The 21954-nt window shown below is 37.1% G+C and overlaps 1 protein-coding gene across 12 annotated transcripts in view; it reads left to right on the top strand.

Annotated features, from left to right (window-relative positions):
- Dmd (dystrophin) overlaps nt 1-21954 on the top strand; it is a 2168746-nt gene that overhangs the window by 448931 nt on the left and 1697861 nt on the right. For all 12 annotated transcript variants that reach the window (XM_074062730.1, XM_074062731.1, XM_074062740.1 and 9 more), the window contains one exon: nt 4287-4364. In XM_074062730.1, the coding sequence (XP_073918831.1) occupies nt 4287-4364 (78 nt within the window). The remainder of the gene's footprint in view (nt 1-4286; nt 4365-21954) is intronic.

Raw genomic sequence — 21954 nt, forward strand, 5'->3', positions numbered from 1 at the left:
AGGAAAGAGTGGATGAGAAGGGGCAGAAAGAGTAGTTGAGAGTGAGAACAATGGATTGTAGCACAGGAGAAGGGAAAGTGAAGAGGGTAAAAATAGGGATAAGAGAATAGTATTGATGAAGTTAATAATATAGGAATAATAAATTTTAAAACTTTAAAAAAACACAATATAAAACATCAGGTTCAGGAACCACAGAAATTTCCATCTTTTTGGTAAATGTTCTGGAGTTTTTCCTTTATGTGTCCAATCCTGATATTGGCATACAAGTGGAAGTGCTGATGTGGTCTCACCAAGTGACTGGCTTGTGAGTATGATTTGGTTCCTTCTGTCCACAAGATTAGTTGGAACTGTGAGGTAAGGTAAGACTACGAGCTCAAGCAGGGTGGTCAGAGCTGTTGTTTTCACTAGGCAGCTGCTGTGTTGCCCTTCAGCTGCAGCTCTGTTTGTAAGCTCTTCCCCCAGCAAGGTGGGAAATTCAGTTTGGAATGCTGCCCTCTGTCCCAGAGATCAGCTCTGGGATCTACTACCAGGCCTGCTTTGGGAGACTTCCAGGGGATAGGTGTCCAGGATTTCACAGAGTTTGATTTTTATTGATGCTCTGTCTTCTGCTTGTTGGGAGAAAAAAATGAGAGAAAGAAAACCAGAGAAACAGCCAGGGGCTTTTTTCCCAGGGCCAGAGGCTGGATATGCCTTGCTAGTAGTTCAGCACTGGATTTTCATGACTGTTAGATGGCAAATAAAGGGTGATTTGAGGCTCAGTCTTTGAATTTTATCCACACCTAATGTAATGGTGGTTATTATTTTGGCTAGGAGCAATCAGAATTACACAAGTGTGACTGCAACATCTCAAGGAGGTTTCTTGGTCATGGAGATTAAGATTTCTGATTCCCTACCCCAGCCTCCATTTTGGATCTTCAAGTGATAGATTTTTAACACTTTGAACTTGAGTTGATAAAGGAACAACTTGAAAACTTAGTAAAAATAAATACTTTAGTCACATGAAAAAAAATCAGATTTATTGCCTTACAAGATAAAAACAGTTCAGATTTATTGCCTAACATTTGATCATTTGCTTTTAGCCAATTTGTTGGCATTGAGTACATTTAGTCTTAATTATGATAGTTAGAAATATATTTATGTATAGTCATCCATATCTTATGACACTATGATCACTATATATATATATATATATATATATATATATATATATATATACACACACATATATAGGCAAAATATGTACAGCTATATTATGTTAGATTGATAAAGAGATAGATACAGAATCAGTATCTTGGTGTGTTCCAAATTTTTTCTTAATCCTGTGATCAGGCCTGCTTCCAATTATGGAAACAAATGAATATTGATATCTTTTAATTATTTCAGTTTATTCTTTTACAACCTGTACTTGTTCTATGCACAAGCCTTTAATTTCTTCCCCTTTGGATATGTGTATAACCACTTTTCCTTTGTGTTGTTATTTTCTAGTTATTTCCTGGATAGAGGCAACACTTCTATCACCCAAAGCAATTTTGTCAGGGATAACAATTTTCATAAAGTCACAATGTTCAAAATAGTGAATTTTTAGCAAAAGAAGGAAAAAGAATTTAAAAAGTGCCTTGGAATGTTCATTGAGATAGATTGATATTAACATATAGATATATAAAGATATGGATAGATATAAAGATATAGATAGATATAGATACAGGTAGATACATAGATAGATAGATAGATACAGAGATAGATACAGAGATACAGAGATAAAATAAACCTAATGAGTAACAGGCACTACAGAAAATATTTCAGGAGAATGGTCATTATGAGGTAAGTATTGGTGGAAAAAAATGACAAACATTTATACAAGTTAATATACACAGTATAATTTTAGTAATTGCTGCTAATCAAATCAGTTATCCATCCTTCATCTTAGACATAGACCTGGCACCCCTGATCTGAGGATTTCACCTTTCCCACAGAGCAGAATCACCTGTATCATGAATGTTACTAGTTTCAATACTAGAACTTCCTGTGCCTGGGATTGGATCCTAATATTTTCTACAAAGATATGCCCTGTACCACTAAAAGGAGTTCTGTATACCATAGAACAGAAATCTTAGTATCTTATTTGGAAGCATCTGCATTTGGATTATTGACTCATTTTATCCCCAGGGTTGATAGGAATGTATTTGCCTTACAACTATAAAATTAAAATTACTGCCCAAAAAGATTCTTATAGGACAGATTTTGGCTTTCACTTTAGAATCCAAAGCTGCAGCTTTTTAAAGAGTAGAATTTCTTTGGTCCTAATAAATTTGCACATATGTATGTAGATGTGCACATTTATATATTTGAGTTTGAAGTAAATGGTAATGTTCCTTTATCTTCATCACTGCAATTCTTTGTGATTAGTTAAAAGAAAATATGTTTTTTGTCTAAATATTAGAGGGTTGATTTGAGTAATTATTTTCAAAACTTTAAGTTCCTAAAATTACAACTGCACTTGCATATTGTGAATCTGTATATACATAAGAAGTTTTTTTTAATCTAAAATGTTTTATGGCCTTATTTTCTTCTACTTCATACTAGAAAGTAAGGACACACAAAAATGTAAGTGGTTATCTCTTTGACATTTGTGATGGAAGATGTTCTAGCAGGTTAAAAGTGTAGATTTCTTATAGATGTAGAATGTTGAAGAAACAAGATGTGACAACTATTTGATAAAGGTTCTGAGGCAAATCATATTGAAGACTATCATGATTTAACGTAAATTGGTAAGTTCTGCAACCAATTCAAAGGGTACGGTGTTCGAGGGTAGGGTTGAAAAGGACAGGAGAACTCCTGGAAAGTATAGGGCAAAACTTAAGAAATAGAAAAACAGATTATTTGGTCAGTTCATGCACAAGATAGAGAAATGAGAAAGAAATAAATGTGGAAACTGACTCCACAGGCACAGAACAATGCTTTTGCCTACTGGCTACAGCAATTATTGTTTCTGTGGACATATATTAACACCTCATGTTTACCATCTGTACCATTGTGCATGAAATCATTTGCTTTGCAAAGGGAATTAGAGATAGTGTGGAGTACCTAACACATACTACAAACTCAATAGCAAATGAGTTCTACCTATTACATGATAAGCACCAATGTAAGTGATTTATACACATTGAATTCTCCTAACAATTGTGTGAAAAAGTTATTTTTATTAACTCTATCTTATCAGATGAGGAAACTTGTATATAGGGGGATTGAGAAATTTTCCAAAGATCACATAGTGTAAAAGTAGAAGACCTTAAAATTGAACCCAGTCTAGCTTTGTAGTTCATGTCCTTAACTAAACTATCACCTCCTAAGGTTGAGTTGAAAGTTTTGGAAAGAGTTTGCATTGGGAGTGGTCTTAGTCCAACAATGTCATTGCTGAAGATGTGTAGGAAGGAGGAAGGTGGAAAAGTGTGTGCGAAGGAATGAGGTTCTGGTATGTTGGGGAAATAGCTAATGAGGGCTTATATTAAGATAAAGGAAATGAGGATAGCATGGAAATATATAGTGAATTCCAGCACTCAGGTGTTGGAGGCAGAAAGATTCTGAGTTCAAATACAGTCTGAAGTACATAGCAAAATCCTATCTCAAGAAAACAGACAAAATGAATAAAATAAATGAAAATAGTAGCAGGAAATAAATACAAGTATCATAACAGTAGATAAATGAGGTAATTTGTATGTCACAATGAGTTATGCAGATGTTTAAAAATTATAAAATAAAACTTTGGAGACTGAGAGTCAGGGTTAGGAAAACAAAGATGATTGAGATTTTGAGCTTTGGTAACATGGACAATTAAGAGATGGTCAAAGAAATGATTTCCATTAACCCTATTTGTCATTGTGTAATCTTGGGAGACTTACATCTCTTTTAGACACTTTTTAAAGTGCAGAAATCAGCTTGCTTATCTATCTTGCTGGTAACTGTCTTTATGTGTTATGCTGATGTTTTCTGTTATTGATAGTCATATAATTATCCACACAGAGCTAAAGAATGAATCATTCAATATAGGATTTGTGAAGAAAAAGTACTTTCATTCTCAGGTAGCAGTTGGTTCATGCTTAAAAAAAACTACTGTGCCAAGGAAAATTAGCCCAAAATCTGAAGATTCATTATATCAATGCTTCCTAGTGCAGGTTCATTTGAATATAAACTTTTCAAACTTTAAAGTGAATTTACAAATCCTTGTATGTCTAGTAGATTTTTGGTCTCTCTTCTAAGCATTGAACACTATTTCTTTTTGTTTTCAGCCAAAAGAAAAAGGATCTACAAGAGTTCATGCCCTGAACAATGTCAACAAGGCACTGCGGGTCTTGCAGAAAAATAATGTAAGTGATGACCTGGACAAGGTCTGTATGCCCTGAGACAGCATGCTTAATGTTTGAGTGAGGGCTTCAGCCCCAAACTCAGAGAAAGAATCTCCACTTCTCCTGTAAATCAAAGCAGTTCTTATTAAGAGCCCATGTTGTAGTTCCTTTGAGTGTGCTTATTGCTAAAGTAATTCAGAACACAAATGCATGTAGTCACAGAGAGCAGGAAAAGGCGTAACCCAGACCTGATAGGCCTTTCTATGTTGTTTTGTGATTTTGCTTAATGTAGCTATATTTGGTAGGCAAATTGAGTCCTTTATACAGCAGTATTCTGTGCTACAAATGGATTTTACTTCCTGAATATTATTTTTCCCTTTTTCACTGTGTTCAAAATTGATGATAATGAAGTTTGTTTGAATCGAGCTAGCATGTACTAAGTGCCACATCAAACATGTAAATTATATGGAAAAAGATCACTGTTTTACCTTGGGGTAAAAACTGCAGATTTGTTTTTTATTCTTACGATTGATTTAGTTTAACTGGATGAAAATACATATGTTGCATTAGAGAAAGTAAACAATTATAGCTAAATGTGTAGACAGGTTAGAGCAGTTGTAGGCTCTGAGTGACCTCCTTTCGATCACGGACTTGGAGGCAAATAGCCCTCCTACAACCTTTCTAATCGACCAATCTACATTTACCTGGCACTTTTAGTAGCTTCCTAATTATAATACACCTCTCTTTCAAGGGTAAATTCACATACATTGATCATGTACTCTTAAAATAGCCATAAATTGTGAAAAACTATTAGTAACATGTACTCCTCCAAATGCTGCTCAGCTCATTTAGCCCGGAGAGGATATCACACAGGAGACAGAAGTGGAAACAATACAATTGGTTGATTTCAATTTTGTGAATTTGGGGCCATTGTCACTTTGAATATATGAAAGTTGTTTTATAGAAATATGTTTTGTTGTTTTCTTTCCTTTTTGTGGTACTGGCACTTCACACTTGCTAGGCATGTACTCTACTAGTTGAAACACATGTCCATCCCTTTTTTGCTTTAGTTATTTCTCAGATATGGCCTCATGTTTCTGCTTGGGCGCAGTCTCGGACAATGATCCTTCTACCTATGTCTCTAGGATAGCTGCAGTTACAGATATGCACCACCACTCCTAGCTAATTGGTCACTATGGGCTCTTATTAACATTTTGCCTAGGATGACCAGTCCTCCTGATTTCCACTTCCAGAGTGGTTGTCATTATATATATGAATCACTGCACCCAGCTCCTGTTTTATTATTTTCTGAAGATATTGTATAGACTTTTTGCAGGTTTTTAATTTTTCTGCTGCCTGATGAAAGTAGTCTATGGACTGTTATACTTTTATAAACCACTTTGAAAGATCACTGTCATTTAAGGCATTCATAAATTGCACAAAAAATATTTTTTTAATTTCAAAATACCATATTCTATATCAAAATACAAAAGCAAAGCAAATAGCAAAAATTCAGAGAAATATTGGATTTAGTTTATTAGATATACATAATAAGAAAATGTAATTGAGGGGATGAATTAAAGTATGATGTATTTGACATATTGTAAGAACTTCTGTGGATGCCACAATGTACAGCACAACACAATAAAAAAAATTAAGAAAGAAAATGTAATGTTAAAAAATAATAGCCACACCTGGCTCCAGTGGCTCATGCCTGTAATCCTAGCTCCTTGCGAGGCTGAAATCCAAAGGATCACAGTTCAAGGCCAGCCTGGGAAAAAAGTTTGCAAGAACCCAGATCCATAGAAAAACCTGGATATTGTGCCTGTTATACCAGCTATGGAGGAAAGCATAAATAGGAAGATCCAGTCCAGGCAAGCATGTGCAGAAAGTAAGACCCTAATTCAAAACTACTGGATATGTGACTCAAGTGATACAGTGCCTAGCTCACAGGTGCAAAGCCATGAGTTCAAACCCCAGTACCACCAAAAAAAAATATGCAAAACAGCCAGGAATGCAGGTGTAGTGGAGTATGCCTGTAATTCCAGCACTCAGAAGACTGAGGCAAGAGGATGATGACTTCAAAGTCAGCCCGGGTGACATAATGAGACCTTGTTTCAAAAATATAGGCTATTCTATTTTCAATAAATTAGCTGTTAACCGTAGTCACACATTTTGTGTGGTAAGAGTTTTGAATTTTTATAAACTGATACATTACAAGTAGGTAGGGTTTTCTATACATATTATATTTATTAACTTTAAACATGGGACCAGAAAAAATCTTGTCAATTAACCAGACAAACCACAGAGGAAACCTATGTGACTTTGAGGTAGCCAAATATTGGTTAAATATAAAACCAAATGCATGATTTGAAAAGAGAAAAATTAACTTAAGATTTACCAAAATTGAGTTGTTCCTCTGTTCTGAATATGAGCCATTTGCTTTTGGGGTTGTAATATATTTTCCTGCTTTGTGAATTACTTTTTTATTTATTCAGTCATGAATTTTGATAAAGAGAAATTCTTCATTTTGACAGTTTAAATTTTTGAAAAAAATAGTTTATATTTTTTGTCTCTTATACTAGAACTATTTGCCTACTGATAGCTATTATTACACTATATTAAAGTCTATATAACATTTATTGTTTTACCATTTGAATTTGCATATGTATTTCACCTGAAATTGATTATTCTATGTGATATGAGGGATAAGCTAAGATTCAGTTATTCATTTTTAAGCTTATTGATACACAACATTTATTAAAAAGAAAGTTGTGTCCCTACTGCACTACAATACTAGTTGTTTCTCAAAACTCAGTAATTACATATGTGTGTCTATTCTTGAACATCAATTAATTTCCATTGTTCTGTTTGTCTATAAAAGTACAAATGTCATATCATGTAGATTGCTATAGATTTATAATAAATGACTTTGGTGGCCTAGCATTTCCCATGCTATGAGTAGAATGTTTCCTTCAAAACTCATGTTAAAATTAATTGCCATTGTAACAGTATTAAGCAGAGGGTCCTCTTGGCAGCAATTAGGCCACAAGGAGTCTGCTCTCATGAATGAATGAATAGAATTATCCCTAGAGTTTATTCTTGATAAAAGGATAAGTTCAGTTCCCTTTCTATGTCTCTGTCTTGGCACTTACTATTCTGTCATGTTATGATGCAGCAAGATGGCCCTTACCAGATTCAAGCGACATGTTCTTGCACTGCCTACCCTCCAGATCTAGGAGCCTCATAAACTTCTATTGTTTGCAACTTCCCCAGTTTGTTATATTCTGTTATAATAGCAGAAAATGGACTAAGATATTCCACATTGTTGTTCTTTGAGATTATCTTCATTCTTATTGACCCTTTGGGTTCTGTATTCTTTTCATAATCATATTTTTTATTTCTATCATAAATTCATTTGGAATATGATCAATAATGAGTTAAATCTATAAGTCAATTTGAAGACAATTCACACATTCATATATTGTATATCCCAGTTTTTTTCCATTTTTATTCTATAGTTTCTTAAATTTTAGGTGTTGGAGAATGAGAAAAAATCCAAGACAAAAAATGGTCCAAAAATCTTAGTTAGGAACTTTTCCAAAGAAGGTGTACAGAATTCAAAAATCATGAGAAAAGGTATTCAGCCTTGGCAGTAATTTGGAGAAAATTTAATTAAAACTACAATGTGATATCAATATAAATTCACAACATGACTGAAATTAGAACAACTACCAATAGTAAGAGTTGATGAGGATATGAAATTGGGACTCCTAGCACTAACTATTGGAAATATAACTCAGACAGCCATGGAAGAATTGGGTACTTTCTATGAATGTGAAAATACACATGTCTAATGATCTAGTAATTATATTGCTAGATGTATAGCTAATATAAAAACATTTTCTAAGTTTACTAAAAATGCGTACACAAACAATGTTCATAGCAGTTTTATTTACAATATCCCAAACTGGAAATAACTATCATATATTAAGAAGAAAATGAACAAAGTTTAGCTATACCCCATACATAATATGTATGATCTCCTGAAAGGGAATTGAGTAAAAAAAGACATACCCAAATGTACATTTATTGTGATTTCTTTTAATTAAACTTCAAAAGATAGGCAAAAAGTTGCCATGGGTTTAAAATTCAGGAGAGTTTTTATATTTTGAACAAATAATACAGTAAAGTGCTTAAGGGAACATTCTGATGAGCTTAAAATGTTCTATCTTTTAACCTAGTTGATGCTACATGTGAAAATTCAAGCTCTACATTTAATACGCTGTTTTTGAGTTATGCTGTTTCTATGTAGGCCAGGCTGACATCTAATTCATGATCCTCCTATCTTAACCTCCCAAATGTTGGGTTATAGAAATGAACCATCATACCAGACCACTTACTATGTTTTTATGTATGTACATTGTACTTGAAGTTTTAAAAACTGAAAAATGGAAACCTATAAAGGGAAAGGAAACCTGACTTTATCACCTCCCAAACTCCAAACAATAGCTATATTTTATCAATTTCATCATAGAGCCTAGGTACTCTAATGAAATTATTGAATGACTGACAGTAAATATGCAGAAATATTATGTGCTTTATGCAATATATGGATCCTTTCTGGAAGGCTATATTTCTTACAGAAAGAAGAGAACCTTCCAAAGTCCTACTGCAGAAATGCCCCCAAATATGGGTTGAATTTAAAATTCTTCTAAAGCATATTTCCACAATGCTTTTCTTTTTTCCAATAGAGAATTACATAAAACTGGGGTCTCTGCATTAAATGACACATAAAATATTCTTGGACAGAAATTAAAACCAAGAACAAAATAACTTTAATGAAACTCAGGCTAAAGACACAGGATATGAATGTTCAAAAATACATTAACTGTCTTTTGTACATGTCCATTATTTTGTAAAAGTACAAAACTAATGGAAAAAAAATCTGAAAGCATAACTTCATTATTCTCTGATTATTGTAAAGAATAAACACACAATTAAATCAGAGAATGTTAAAGAGATGGACTTTTTTCCAAAGATGGATTTGGGTTTTTTATATCAGATGAATAAATAAGCCCTAAGACAGGGTGGTAATAGAGACTTATATGAGATAAGACAGTAAATAAACTAGTTCAAATTTCCTTTTATAAATGAAAGATTCTTAAATTAGGATAAACTGAAGAAGACATTTATTGGTGATTTTAAAATGGCCATATGTTCAACACCTTACTTGTGAAGTATCTGTTTTGTGTCATGTTGTATTTTAGGTGATTCAGGGCACTGCATTCAGTAATCAGAATCAATAATCAATTTCTTCTGTCACGAAGTTTACAACCACATAGCAGGAGAGGCCAAACATTTGTAATGTCTGTAGTGATAGGTAAGTGAATGAAAAAATGGATGAATAGAATAGGATGCCTGATTAAGTTGTTACATAATCTGAGACCTGAAGGAAGTAATGGAGTGAAGCCTGGGGGTAACTATAGGAAGATGGTCCACAGGGAGTGATATAAAAGAGCTTGAGGTGAAAAAACATTTATACTTAGAGTCAGTAAGTAGAATGGACTGTGTGTGGAAAATAAAATATAGACAATAGTACCAAGAAGGTATTGGTTTTGGGGGTAGAAAGGGGAAGTATGGTGAGACAGGATTTGTTTTTGACGTTGTTAGCAACAACATGATAACTAAAGAAATGCTATTATATATAGAGTACATAGTAAAATAATTTCTTTCAAAAGTCAATGAAAAAATAATTAAAAGCAAAGGAAAATGTAAAGGAAAAATATTGTAAATTCACCATTTTAATGAAGAAAGATATAATCAATAATACAAATATAATAAAACTTAATGCATAATAGAAATACTGGAAAACACCAAAGAAAAATTAATGGAAATATATTTTATTAAGAGCTTTTAAGTCACCATTTTCAGGTTATAATATGTTTCAGAGCAAAAAATGAGTGTATGATGAACATAATGAACAACATAAATTCACTATGGATTTGATACAGATTATCTTTCTCTTGATGCTTTAAAGAATAGTAGACAGTAATAAAAATGTGTGCATTTTATGTAAATCCCCCATGATGTTAAATTTGTGATAATTTTTAACAATTTCTTTTATCTTAGCCAAACTCAAATATGAGCACTCAACCAGGTATTCAGAAATTCTAGCTCTGCCGTTATTATGAATGCTCTCCCCCAAGTGTATGGAATAACCAGAGTGCAATTGTATGGAAATATAGGCCCCAAAATGATCATGTGAAGAGGAATGATCTGGCCAAGAGATTCTTTATTGCCAGGTGGGAGAGGGAGGGAGGGGGGGCAGGGGCTTAAATACCTCCTCAGTGGGACTCAGCATGATCTGATTGGTTAGGATCTTATGGTTCATGCTGATTGGAGGTTGGGGCAGAAGGAGGGTTCAAGCTAGACTTGAGGCAGGACTGTGACTCTGGGAGGCAGGACCGTGACCCTGGAAAACAGAAGCTTAAGGGTGCAGTAAGAACTGAAACCTATCGGTGCCATTATTGCCAACATTCCTCCCTTTTTTGTTTGTTAAGGAAGGGGGGCATTGTGTTCGCTCTGGCTTCTTCAAGCTGGCAAGGGGTGGTGTAGGGGAAGGGAGGGTCAGTTGGCAAACAATGTTGGGGTGGTGAGCCTCATGATGGCATACACCCTGGCTCTGAAAATGAAGATTTCCTCTTCCCTGAAGTTAATGAAGGTCCCTTGTAGCCACAGGTCATAGAGTCTGGAGCCAATCCTCCGACCTCCGCATGGTGGATGTCAGCCAACTATCCTCGCGTTTTGGAGAGGCTGGTATCCCTGGAGGTACAACTGGTTAAATTTTTGATTAGCAATAGCAGACATGTAGTATGATACAAGGGAGGAAGCTTAAGAATAGGAGAGCAAGAAACATAGGCATTAGGATGGGCATTGGCCAGGAGAGCCACTGTGAAATGTTGTTCCCTAGACAATTTCAAGAGTCCTCCAACTCCCTTCTCCATTTTCTAATTGTTTCTTGAGAGCTGTAGCCATTGGGGAACCCATTGAGCTTGACAGCAGTGGGTGTCATGAGAATGACCAGATGAGGGCTGGTCCATCAAAGTCCCAATGGAGAGGGTAGAATATCCTTTTGGAGAACAAGATGCCCTGGTTTAACAGAAATTGTTATAGGGTGGGGCAGGATCTGGTCTGTAAGCTCTCTGAGAAGTCTCCTGAGAAGGCAGGTAGTCAGCTAGAGGAGCAGAGTCTGTTGGAGTCAAGTTTTCTAAGAGAAATGGGTGGCCATACATTATCTAAGACCCAAATAGGAATATTAGGAGGAGCATTAAAAGGTGTCTGTTCAGGGACTACATACCTAGGGATCTAAATTCTGCAAAATCCTATAACTGCCAGGAAAACTGTAAGCTGTTTTATGGTATGTGGGTTGGGAAACGGAAGACTGGTATGATGCATTTGTGACTCAGGGAGTGAGTCTGTCCCTTTAAGGCCACACCTAGGTAGGTGACCTGTGGGAGGCAGGGGCTGTCAGGATTTAAATGTAATACTCTTGGATAAAAGAGGGCTTTAACTCATTATTTTATATAAATTGACACTTTTAACCTTTTAAATGTTTGTACCATATTTAGATAAAGTATAACATAACGCTGTTACAAGGTGGTCATTTAAGACACATAAGCAAATATGTAAATGAACTCTAATTTAGTAGTACTTAAAGCTTGACAAGATCAGCAGAAAACACAAATAATTTCTTTGATAAAATCTTTCTCTGTAACAGTTTTTGTAGATGTTACTCAGAGCAGAACAATATTAGAATAACCTTGTTATTTCATAGACATAGAGAATTTGATTTTAGTTTGACATGACCCTAAAAATCTTTTAGGCAACTCTTAGATTATATTCAACTTTAGCTTTATCACACATCGAAGTTTTTTATTATACACTTTTAAACTTACTCAGACCTTCATACAACATACTAAACCCTTTGATGGTTTGTCTTTATCCTTCCTATTTGAAATAATCTTTAGGACAAACCCTTCCTTACAAAATCCCTTCTTATCCAAAAACATTTATTTTTCCTTTAACTTTTCAAAAAATACATTTATTACCTATATATATATATATATCCTTTCCAGTTGTTTACTTTGTAACTTGTATTTTAAAATTAACTTTTATAAGAATTTTAAATTTATTATAGGGGCTGGAGCAACTAATTAGTAGCCCTTATTTGTTTTAGGAATAGGCATAAAGCCTCATCATCCCTCAGGCTTGAGGGGATATTGTTTTAGGTGTGGAAACTGTGAGGGATTTTTGAGTTTTATTTGAATAGGGAGGGCCAGCCTGGCTCATCCTGCACTCATCTCATCAGTCCACACTGTGGAATCTTCTTTGTTCCTGAAGGAGGGGGCAGCAGAGATAGCTGCCTGGGGGGAGGAGAATTTGAACCTTTAATTGAGATAGTAAATCCCGTCCCAGCAAGGACACTGGAGTTTTAGGTATTATGAGGAAAGAGTGACAGAAGAGGAGGTCTTCCCAAGAGGAGGTCAGAGGCCAGGTAAACTAGTGTTCTAGGGGCTGGCCAGATTTGCCCTGAATGATAACTTTTGTCATTGGACCAGGGACCAGGAGAAAAAGGTAAAACAGAGAAACGGGCTCCACTGTCTAGCAGGAAAATGGCCTTTTGTTTTTCTGCCATTATGGCTCCTCAACATTGATGCCAAGAAGTGGAGTGTGGCCAGGAGGCTTGGACCCATCAATCCATAGGAGGAGGCACCTCGCCTTCCATCTGGTGACCAGGGCACTTAGACCTCCAGTGGTTACCCTTGCAGAGGGCAGGGTCCTGGTTGGGTGTGGGGCTGTCTCCTGGGCTGTCCCCCCTTAAGCATTCTCTGCAGAAGTGCCCCTCCTGTCCACTACGGTAGCAAGTTCAGGATACAGGCCCCAGTTGGGTGGGGCCCTCTCTATGGATTTTCTTAGCTATGGCAGGCGTTTTTGCTGTGTCCAGAAGCTGGCATCCTGTGCACAGGTGCGCCTGTCTGCTTTCCCTCCTCCCCTTGTGGGGGCGGAGTTGGAGCATAAGCCTGGCAGCTGCAGGTTTTTGCAAGCACTTTTGTAAAGCAGCTGATTTAAAGTTAATTTAGACTGAGAGGCCTAGCAAACTAGTTGGAATAACTTAAGTCATAAGGTACCATGCTACAGGTTTTTCATGGGAGGCAGGGTCCCTGTAAGCCCAGGAAGGGGAAGGCAGACAGAGACAGAGGACATGTGGTGAGACCATGGAGGAGGCAGAAAGGTGAGTTGACATCTTAGGTAAGGGAGGGGAAGGCAGAGCCTGGAGGCATGATACATGCTTAAGGGATTAGCCATCACCTGTGTCTCCAGGTTGCTCCCATTGATTGGTACTGGCAGGGTTTCAGGAAATGAAACCTCTATTCTTGAGTCACCAGTCACTGAATAAAGCATGAGCTCTCTCAGAGCTGGAATCGCCTCGAGGTCAGAATTGGCAAGGAGTGGCTTGCTTAACTCCATGATGGGAAAAGTTTATAAGGAAGATAGGAGAAGATAGGTATGGTAAGGAGTGAAAGAAGTCTGTTTACATGGGAAAGGAGGAGGTTTAGAGAGGAATTGGCTGATTTAGAAACTGGTTTACAGGCTGACCGAATCTGCGCAAGGGAACAGAAAGTACAGAGGGAGGGTTTGAAGTCAGAGAGCTGGATTTAGACAGAGGTATGAAAAGGCTTGGACATAATGGAATCTCTCCCCATTGTCCCAATCGCTCACGGTAGATATATGTCCTGTAAAAGGTTGGGATTTAAAGATCCGAAGGGGGCCAGTGATTATGGTTGTCTAAAGGATAAGTGGGCCAGATTTGAGTGCAAAAGCAGATCAAATTTTTGGTTTTATATCTGGGGTCAAACCCAAGGTGCCTAAATTATTGAGGAGGCATCTCAATGGGGAGTCAGGTGGCAGAGAAGATGTAGAGGCACCCATTATGAGGGACCCGGTCCCAGAATGGGAGAGGAGGATATTACGTACTGTGAAGTGTCCTTGCGCAGCACAAATATCTGAGAAAACGCAAAGCGCACGTGACCCAGCCATCGCTGAGTTCAGGTGGTTTGCAGGCCAGAGGCCGGTGGCTTGGGTTACCTAGGCCTAGGTTTTGTAGGGTCCCGGACCCTGTAAAATCCAAACCCTGTGGAGAAGGGGATCCCTCTACCATCTGAGCCGCCCAGAGATAGTCCAAAGCATGGGAAGTGTTCTAAAACCTAGAGACACCAAAGGGAGAGACTGTAAAGGTAGCCCAAAAAGGATAGGTGGACTCACCAAAGAATGTCCAGTGTTAGATGCAAGCGAGGGCAATCGGGAGGATGAGTCCTTGCCAGTCACATCCTCTGGGTGGTCGTGGGGTGAGTTGGAATCTGGGTCCCACCAGGATTAGTGGGGAAACCCGCCCCGAGTCATGGCACCAAATGTAAGGAAATGTGGGCCCAAAATGACCACGTGGAGAGGAGTGATCTGGCCAAGAGCTTCTTTATTGCTGGGTGGGAGAGGGAGAGAGAGAGAGAGAGAGAGAGAGAGAGAGAGAGAGAGAGAGAGAGGCAGGGGCTTAAATACCCCTCAGTGGGACTCAGCATGATCTGATTGATTAGGATCTTATGGTTCATGCTGATTGGAGATTGGGGCAGAAGGAGGGTTCAAGCTAGACTTGGGGCAGGACTGTGACCCTGGGAGGCAGGACCGTGACCCTGGAAAACAGAAGCTTAAGGGTGCAGTAAGAACTGAAACCTATCAGCGCCATTATTGCCAACAGCAATAATCTACCCAATTCTTTCGATAGGCAGAAAAAACAACTTTCATCTTTATTACATTTAAACCACACTGACATATTGACCACAGAATTCCAAGTCATTTTTGAAGACATATTTATTATTAACTAAAACATATTACATATACAAAAACAAAGTTGAAGACACTGTAATGAGATTACTATTTCCACAAATGTGGGCAGTATTAAAGGAACCAACAATGAATGATGAAGTACTCAGAGATAAGCATGAGTCACTCTTTCTGCCTTTAAAGCAAAAGAGATATATAGAGAGTACTACTCATCTGATGAAAACTTGAGCTTTGAGATACTTCCACTGGACAAACACTATGACATAGGTACAGTATCAAAAAGGAAAAAAAAGTTATTCCCAAATCATGAGATGGTGACTGGGTTGGAACAATAGTAATATGTTGGTTTTTCTGTCCAAACTTTCAGTATCATTTCAGGGCTGCTCATTTATTGAACTCAACCAGAAGCTACAGTGTAAGTGATCATGGGTAATAAAGTCATCTAATATAAAAAAGGACTGAGAAAGTTGGCTGAATGAGTGAGGAGTGGGGCAGGAAACAGTATAATTAGCATTCCAGTTATCTCATTTTCTCATAGGCCCAATAAGGACTAGAAAACGTGTACTGAGAACCCCAGATGCTGTTCAGAGTCCAACCTTGCTGTGAAAACCAGTAAGCATTCACTTTTGAGGACTTACCACTTACTCCATGTGTAGGCAAGGAAAGAACTGAGGCAGAAATGGAAGACTAGCTGAGTCACTTTTTATTTCCCATTTTCTACACAAATTTACCAAAGGTATAGGAGACAATTACTGTGTTTTAAGAATTTTCTATCACATGTGCAAATTGAAAATGGGAACATATTAGCATGGAGTGAAAAATGTCATTAAGACCACATAAAGAACTTAAAAATGAATTCTATCAGACTTTTAAAGAAGAACTAATACCAACCCTCCTTAAACTAGTCCACTAAATAGAAAGGGAAGGAACACTGCCTAACTCATTTTATGAAGCCAATATTGCTCTTATCCCAAAACCAGACAAAGACACCACCAAAAGGAGAACTACAGGCCAATTAACCTAATGAACATCAATGCAAAAATCCTCAACAAAATAATGGCATACCGAATCCAACAACACATCAGAAAGATCATTCACCACGACCAAGTTGGCTTCATCCCAGGGAAGCAGGGGTGGTTAAACATTCACAAATCTATAAATGTAATATAACACATCAACAGAAGCAAAGACAAAAACCACTTGATCATCTGAATAGATGCAGAAAAAGCCTTCGACAAGATCCAACAGCACTTCATGATAAAAGATCTAAGAAAACTAGGAATAGAAGGAATGTACCTCAACATTGTAAAGGCTATATATGACAAACCTACAGCCAGCATTATACTTAATGGTGAAAAACTGAAACCATTTCCCCTAAAATCAGGAACGAGACAAGGGTGCCCACTCTCCCCACTCCTATTCAACATAGTACTAGAATTTCTAGCCAGCGCAATTAGGCAAGAAGAAGAAATAAAAGGAATACAAATAGGTAAAGAAAATGTCAAAATATCCTTATTTGCAGACGATATGATCCTGTACCTTAAAGACCAAAAAACCTCTACCCAAAAACTCTTAGACAACACAAACAGCTACAGTAAGGTGGCAGGATACAAAATAAACCTACAAAAATCATTAGTTTTTCTACACACCAACAACAAACAAACTGAGAAGGAACACATGGAAACAATTCCATTCACAATAGCCTCAAAAAAAATCAAATACCTAGGAGTAAATTTAACAAAGGATGAGGATGACCTCTACAAGAAGAATTACAAACTCCTGAAGAAATACATCGAGTAAGACTACAGAAGATGGAAAGATCTCTTGTGCTCATGGATCAGAAGAATCAACATAGTAAAAATGGCTATACTACCAAAAGCAATCTACATGTTTAATGCAATTCCATTCAAAATCCCAATAACTTTCATCACAGACAATGAAAAATCTACCCTAAAGGTCATTGGAAAACACAAGAGACTGTGAATAGCCAAGGCAATATTCAGCAAAAAGAGCAACGCTGGAGGTATCACAGTACCTGAGTTCAAACTAATCAACAAAGCAATAGCAATAAAAACAGCATGGTACTGGCACAAAAACAGACATGAAGACCAGTGGAACAGAATAGAGGAACCAGATATGAATCCACACCACTACACCCACCTCACTTTTGACAAAGGTGCCAAAAATATACAATGGAGAAAAGACAGCCTCTTCAACAAATGTTGCTGGGAAAAGTGGTTATCCATCTCCAAGAAACTGAAACTAGATCCATGTACTAGTATCAACCTGTACTAGTATCAACTCAAAATGTATCAAGGACCTAAATATCAGACCTGAAACTCTGAAGTTACTACAGGAAGGAGCAAGAAACACTCTGGAACAAATAAGTATAGGCAAAGACTTCCTCAATAAAACCCCAGCAGGCCAGCAACTAAGAGAAAGGATGAATAAATGGGACTTCAAAAAATTTAAAAGCTTCAGCATAACAAAAGAAATGGTCTCTAAACTGAAGAGACCACCCACAGAGTGGGAGAAAATATTTGCTAGCTATACATCAGACAAGGGACTGATAACCAGAATATACAAGGAATTTATTAAACAACTCTCCTAAAATCAATGAAGCAATAAAGAAATGGGCAACTGAACTAAACAGAACTTTTTCAAAAGAAGAAATTCAAATGGCCGAAAAACACATGAAAAAATGCTCACCATCTCTGGCCATAAAGAAAATGCAAATCAAAACCACACTAAGATTCCACCTCACCCCTGTTAGAATAGCCATCATCCAAAACACCAACAACAACAAGTGCTGAAGAGGATGTAGGGAAAAAGGAACCCTTATCCACTGCTGGTGGGAATGCAAGCTGGTGCAACCACTCTGGAAAAAAATTTGGAGACTTTTAAAAAATCTAAACATAGACCTGCCCTATGATCCGGCAATCCAACTCCTCGGTATATACCTCAAGGAATGCAACACAGGTTACTCCAGAGACACCTGCACACCCATGTTTATTGCAGCACTATTCACAATAGCCAAGTTATGGAAACAACCAGTATGCCCCACTACTGATGAATGGATCAAGAAAATGTGGTACTTGTACACAATGGAATCTTGTTCAGCCATGAAGAAGAATGAAATCTTATCATTTGCAGGTAAATGGATGGAACCGGAGAACATCATTCTGAGCGAGGTCAGCCAGGATCAGAAGACCAAAAATCATGTGTTCTCCTTCATATGTGGATTTTAGATCAAGGGCAAATGCAGCAATGTGGTTGGACTTGGATCACAAGTCAAGGGGAGAGCACATACAGGAGATATTGGAACAGGTAGAAAACCCAAAACATGAAAGCAATTGATGTCCCCACTCCAGAGGAATTAATACAGAAACTTTAAAAAGACAGAGGTTATCATGAGCAGGGGATCAGGAACCAGTATAAAGATCATTGAGTTAGAGTTGAATCAGCATGGGTCATAACACATGGGTACAGGAAAGCAATAGCAGGAATTTGTCTGTATAGCTTGCCTTAACTCAACTAGCAAGAACACTTTGTCGTCCTTATTATGCTTATGTCTTTTCATCAACAAAATCAGTGATAAGGGCAGAACGGGACCTGCCTGGATCTGAGGGTGTGAGGGGGGTAAGAGTAGAGGGGGAAGGGTGGAGAAATGACCCAAACAATGTATGCACATGTGAATAAATGAACAAAAAAAAAAGAAATAAAAGAAATGTTAGAATGGCTATATGGGTGATGTGTCCATGTTATCTGGGATTTGCTTTTTCTACCTTCAACAAGTTACAAAGAAATGAAAACTTTGGACACATTTTTATTCTAGAACTGGTGTGAAGACAAGCATAGCCACTTGGTAGTGTCATCCTGTTTCACAGGATATTGTACATTCTGCTTGTCTTTTAAAAACAAGACCAAAATTATTACAAATGAGCTTTGCTCTCAGCAAATACTGTAATGAAGATATCACTGCACTTAGAAGTATTTTTTTCCCAATAATTGATCAATTATTGATAACCAGGATAACTTTCTGCTAAAATAGCTATCACAGGGCATGCAAAGCAGAACACAAGTATGGCATCTGGACTCTATGGAAGTAAGGTGTTAGCAGCATTCAAGTAGGGATCACAAGTTAGAAGTCAGGATAGAGAAAAGAAAGGAGACAGAGGAACAATGATAAATTGAGGAGCTAGTATAGAATTCAGGAATGTGGTGGATCTAATGAAGACTAGGTTGAAGTTGAGGACACCCTAATCAGGAAAGTAGATTTGATAAAATGAACAAACTGAACTTGACCTAACAGTGTGAAACTGACATAAATATCCTTCTGAATGGAAGTTTCTTCCCCCCGCCCAAAGAATTCCATGCTTGCTTGCATTTTATGAATTCCAAAGCCAACTGAAGATTCTTGCAGAAAGTGTACTGTGAACATCCACCATAGGTATATAACTAAGACATTATTGATTTAATATCATCCAGCATTAGCTGGCATAGTTATAGATCTCATAATTACGTTCAGTACACCATTCTCATCAATTACCTAACATAACTGGCAAATTTTATCCATTTAAGAAGAACAGAGGACTGATTTTCTGAGTTGTATCTTTTTATTTTTTGGATAGTGGGGACTGAACCCTGGGACTGTTGCATGCTAAGGACAAACTCTACCATTGAGCAGTCTTTGGGAGATTAACAAAAAACAGATTTGTGAATAGTTTTATAGAATTGGGATTTTTTTAATCTGGTTTTTCTATGAGCAACTATCAATTCCTATAAGTATGGGTGAGCTTACCAGTGCTATCACACATCATTGGATTTTTTTAAATCAAGATTTAAAATTCTATAGAATCCATTTTTGGTTTATATAACTTGTATTTATCTTTAATATTTTCTTTCTCTTTCTAAATTTCGTGCATTTGTTTTCCCATTTTTTCTGATCATATTTGTAAAAGTAATCTGCTTTCTTTTATTCCAAAGAACTCACTCTTAAATTGATCCCTAGGAGTTTCTTTTTACTAATTTCTTCATTTGTCTTTAGTTCCTACTTTCCTTAGAGCATTTTTCCTTTTGTAACATTTTAAGTTGAAAGCTTGATTCAATTTATTTTATCACTTTTTAAAGATAAAAGCAAAGAAAAAATTTACTTCTGAGTAGAACCTAAACCATTTCTCATGGGTTTTCATATAGAAAGTATTTTTGTGACAAAGGTGGTTTCTGTACTTGTGGCTTCTTCAATAACACATTTCAAATTAAATGAATTGAATTCATAGTATCTCATTCATTTCTAGCATATTATCAAAGAATATGCATTTTTAAGTTCTTTGTTTGTTGTTACTTATTTACATGTGCATACATTGTTTGGGTCATTTCTCCACCCTGCCCCCTGCCCCAGCCCTCCCCACTCCCTCAGTTTCAGGCAGGTCCAGTCTGCCCTTGTGACTGATTTTGTTGAAGAAAAGACATAAGCATAATAAGAAAGACAAAGTGTTTTTCCTAGTTGAGTTAAGGATAGCTGTACAGAAAGATTCCTACTATTGCTCTCATGTACCCATGTGTTACATCCCATGTTGATTCAACTCTAACTGATCTTTACATTGGTTCCTGATCCCCTGCTCATAATAACCTGTCGTTTTAAGGTTTCTGTATTAGTTCCTTTGGAGTGGGGACATCAAAGGCTTTCATGTTTTGGGTTTTCTACCTTTTCCTATATCTCCCGTATGTGCTCTCCCCTTCTCATGTGCTCCAAGGCAGACTACATGGCTGTATTTGCCCTAGATCTAAAGTCCGCATATGAGGGAGAACATACGATTTTTGGTCTTCTGAGCCTGGCTGACCTTGCTCAGAATGATGTTCTTCAGTTCCATCCATTTACCTGCAAATGATAAGATTTCATTCTTCTTCATGACTGAGGAAAATTCCATTGTGTACAAGTACCACATGTTCTTGATCCATTCATCAGTAGTGGGGCATCTTGGTTGTTTCCATAACTTGGCTATTGTGAATAGTGCTGCAATAAACATGGGTGTGCAGGTGTCTCTGGAGTAACCAGCAGTGGATAAGGGTTCCTTTTTCCCTACATCCTCTTCAGCACTTGTTGTTGTTGGTGTTTTGGATGATGGCTATTCTAACAGGGGTGAGGTGGAATCTTATTGTGGTTTTGATTTGCATTTTCTTTATGGCCAGAGATGGTGAGCATTTTTTCATGTGTTTTTCGGCCATTTGAATTTCTTCTTTTGAAAAAGTTCTGTTTAGTTCAGTTGCCCATTTCTTTATTGCTTCATTGATTTTAGGAGAGTTGTTTAATAAATTCCTTGTATATTCTGGTTATCAGTCCCTTGTCTGATGTATAGCTAGCAAATATTTTCTCCCACTCTGTGGGTGGTCTCTTCAGTTTAGAGACCATTTCTTTTGTTATGCTGAAGCTTTTAAATTTTTTGAAGTCCCATTTATTCATCCTTTCTCTTAGTTGCTGGCCTGCTGGGGTTTTATTGAGGAAGTCTTTGCCTATACTTATTTGTTCCAGAGTGTTTCTTGCTCCTTCCTGTAGTAACTTCAGAGTTTCAGGTCTGATATTTAGGTCCTTGATACATTTTGAGTTGATACTAGTACAGGTTGATACTAGTACATGGATCTAGTTTCAGTTTCTTGGAGATGGATAACCACTTTTCCCAGCAACATTTGTTGAAGAGGCTGTCTTTTCTCC

This window comes from Castor canadensis, chromosome X, assembly GCF_047511655.1.
Source record: "Castor canadensis chromosome X, mCasCan1.hap1v2, whole genome shotgun sequence".
NCBI lineage: Eukaryota > Metazoa > Chordata > Mammalia > Rodentia > Castoridae > Castor > Castor canadensis.